The sequence below is a fragment of the Frankliniella occidentalis genome, unplaced genomic scaffold, assembly GCF_000697945.3.
Source record: "Frankliniella occidentalis isolate FOCC.00 unplaced genomic scaffold, Focc_3.1 Scaffold183, whole genome shotgun sequence".
In the NCBI taxonomy this organism is placed as follows: Eukaryota; Metazoa; Arthropoda; class Insecta; order Thysanoptera; family Thripidae; genus Frankliniella; species Frankliniella occidentalis.
Genome location: NW_026267309.1, coordinates 303,069 through 306,339, shown reverse-complemented (window position 1 = coordinate 306,339; position 3,271 = coordinate 303,069). Strand labels below are relative to the sequence as shown.

The 3,271-nt window shown below is 63.3% G+C and overlaps 1 protein-coding gene across 1 annotated transcript in view; it reads left to right on the top strand.

Annotated features, from left to right (window-relative positions):
* Window positions 1-3,271, top strand: part of LOC113217054 (uncharacterized) — an 8,940-nt gene that overhangs the window by 3,343 nt on the left and 2,326 nt on the right. The window contains exons 4-8 of the mRNA XM_026436899.2: window positions 35-239; window positions 460-858; window positions 1,244-1,385; window positions 1,612-2,723; window positions 2,801-3,133. Coding sequence (XP_026292684.2) covers window positions 35-239; window positions 460-858; window positions 1,244-1,385; window positions 1,612-2,723; window positions 2,801-3,133 — 2,191 coding nt within the window. The remainder of the gene's footprint in view (window positions 1-34; window positions 240-459; window positions 859-1,243; window positions 1,386-1,611; window positions 2,724-2,800; window positions 3,134-3,271) is intronic.

Here is a 3,271-nt window from a genome sequence, read left to right as displayed (position 1 = left end):
CTTCACCTGACCTAACCGTTCGTTTCCCCCGCAGCTGATCCAGCAGGGCCGCGACCACGGGCTGCCGCCGTACGCCGACTGGGTGTCGTTCTGCGGCGGCGAGGCGGCGCGCCCGCGCTCCTTCCGCGACCTGGAGGTGCGCATGAGCGCGGAGGCGGCGGCCGCGCTGCAGAGCGTGTACGCCAACGTGTCCGACGTGGACCTGCTGCCCGCCGCGCTGTCCGAGCGGCCCGTCGCAGGTAAACGGCCCAACTTACCATCGGAAACACATAGATTCATGCAAACTGCGAAAGTTAATGCGGCGGATTCTAATTTTCCAGAAAAGTATTTCCGAGTAGTTTGTGTGCTCTTTAAATGTCTGAATTTTTTCCATATATGTTTTGTGTTTTCAAATTTTCCCGGGAATATTTGATGTTTTCCCGCTCTGAACGTGTCTCTCCAACGTGTGCTGGTGTGCAGGTGCGCTGGTCGGGCCCACCCTGGCCTGCCTGCTGGGCCGCCAGTTCCACTACCTGCGCCGCGGCGACCGCTTCTGGTACGAGAACGACCTGCCGCCCTCCGCCTTCACCGCCGCCCAGCTGGACGCCGTGCGCCGCGCCTCCCTCGCGCGCCTGCTCTGCGACAACGCGGGCCTGAGCGCCGTGCAGCCCAGCGCCTTCCTCGCCCTGGACCCGTTCCTCAACCACGAGGTGGACTGCTCGGCCATCCCGGCGGTGCCGCTGGACGCGTGGCGCGCCGAGCGGCCCTACGCGCTCCCCTTCACCCTCGTCAACCGCACGCTGCTGGAGGACGCGCTCGCCCAGGCGCACCGCCGCGTCGAGGACGTGCACGAGGCCGAGCGCCAGCTGTGGCGCCAGCGTGAGTACCGGTTACCTCCAGGGTACCTCCAGGGGACCTGCAGGTGACCTGCAGGGTACCGCCAGGGTACCCCCGGGATACCGCAGAATCTCAACAATTTCGCTACAACATGTCATGTATAATAAAAGCGCGATCCATCGCTATAGTCGTTATTGAGGATTATCAGCCTATCAAGACCTTGTTACGTCACGTCGATATCGATACAGGAAGCATATCGAGCTCTCGATGCGAAGATTATATCGCGGAATCGTATTGCATCGCCCCGCTGGGCAGAGCGCCTGCGCGGTAGGCCGACCCGTTGCGCGCGCGCGCGCTCCACCGCTCCGGCGGCCTACCTCCCCGGCGCCGTGCTGTGCTGACCCCCCGCCTCTCTGTTCGCCTCCAGGACGCCTCGCCGACTCGTCCTCGCCCCAGGGCCAGGGGCTGTTGGGCTTCTCGCGACCCCGGCGCCAGGCGCTGTCCATCGCCAACACCTCGCTCGTCCTCGAGTTCGCCACTGCGCGCTTCGTCAGCGGCTTCCTGGAGGGGTAAGTAGGAGTTGTATTTGTTATTGTTAACAAATTCTTCAAGAATGTTTTAGACAGTCCCCAAGACTCTCTCTTTTTTAAATTTGGCTTAATGCCTTTGCCTAAGGAGTTTGATTTGTTTCCAGTTTTACTAGAAATATTACAAAGTTTTTTCCGATTTCGGGGGGAATGTTTCAATTGTTTTCCGGGATAATTTCGTGTTTTCAAATCCTTACTACTTCGACAGCCACCTGCAGGACGTGGAGGGGGGCGCGAGCGTGCCGTTCACGCGGCGCGGCTCGTCGGGCGCGCCGGAGGACGTGCGCCAGCTGCAGCAGCTGCTGTCGGCGCTGTCCGCCGTGGACGTGTCGCAGTCGCTGGCCGCGCCCCGCGAGGAGGGCTGCGACGACTTCAGCCTGCCGTGCGACCCGGGCCGGCGCTACCGCAGCTTCACGGGCTGGTGCAACAACCTGCGCCACCCGCACCAGGGCAAGAGCCTGCGCGCCTTCAACCGGCTGCTGCCGCCGCAGTACGGCGACGGCGTGGGCGCGCCGCGCCAGCTGTCGGTGAAGGGCGCGCCGCTGCCCAGCCCGCGGCTCGTGTCCTTCAACGTGCACCCGGACAACAGCGCGCCGCACACGCGCTACGCGCTCATGGTCATGCAGTTCGCGCAGATCATGGACCACGACCTGACCAACACGCCCGTGTACCAGCCGCACGTGGGCGACGGCGTGCTCGTGTGCCGGCCGTGCGACTCGGCGCGCTCCGTGCACCCGCTCTGCTTCCCGATCCCGATCCCGGCCGACGACCCCTTCTTCCCGTCGCGGGGCGACCAGGGCGAGCCGCTGTGCCTGCCCGTGACGCGGTCCACGCCCGGCCAGCTGACGCTGGGCCACCGCGAGCAGCTCAACCAGCTCACCGCCTACATCGACGGCTCCTTCATGTACGGCTCGGACCCGTGCACGGCGCGCTCGCTGCGCGCGCTCTCGGGCGGCCGGCTCAACGTCACGCTGCACCCGGCGGGCCGCGGCCTCAAGCCGCTGCTGCCGCAGATCGACAACCACCCCGAGTGCAAGGCGCCCTCCGGACACTGCTTCTTCGCCGGCGACCCCCGGTCCAGCGAGCAGCCGGGCCTCACCGTCATGCACACGCTCTGGCTGCGCGAGCACAACCACGTGGCGGAGCGGCTGCAGCAGCTCAACCCGCACTGGGCGGACGAGACGCTGTACCAGGAGGCGCGGCGCGTCGTCACCGCCCAGTTCCAGCACATCGCCTTCAACGAGTTCCTGCCCAGGATCCTGGGCTACACCTCCGGCCAGCGCTACGACATCAAGCTGCTGCGCGAGGGGTACTTCCACGGTACGATTTTCATCTATCTCATTGTTGTGTTACTCATGACTTGACTCCCGACTGAAGCAACAAGTCTCGCTGCGCAGGCTACGACCCTACCTGCGACGCGACGCTGGTCAACGAGTTCTCCTCGGCCGCCTTCCGCTTCGGGCACAGCCTGCTGCAGCCGCACTTCGTGCGCATGGACGCGCAGTACCGGCCCGTGGAGCCGCCCGTCCGCCTGCGCGACCACTTCTTCAACTCGGACATCATCCTGCAGCCGGGCATGGTGGACGAGATCGTGCGCGGCCTCGTCGCCACGCCCATGCAGACGCTCGACAAGTTCATCACCAAGGAGGTGACGAACCACCTGTTTGAGCACCGGCGCCCGCTGCGCCCTTTCTCCGGCTTCGACCTGGTCGCCATCAACATTCAGCGCTGTAAGGACCACAAGCACAGTAACAAAAACAGAGATTTTGGAGTCCGAAATTATTGTTCCGGAAAAATTTAAAACCTCTCCAGAAAAAATTGAAAAATACGGAATATTCCCAGAAAAATTTGAAAAGAAAAAAAAGAAA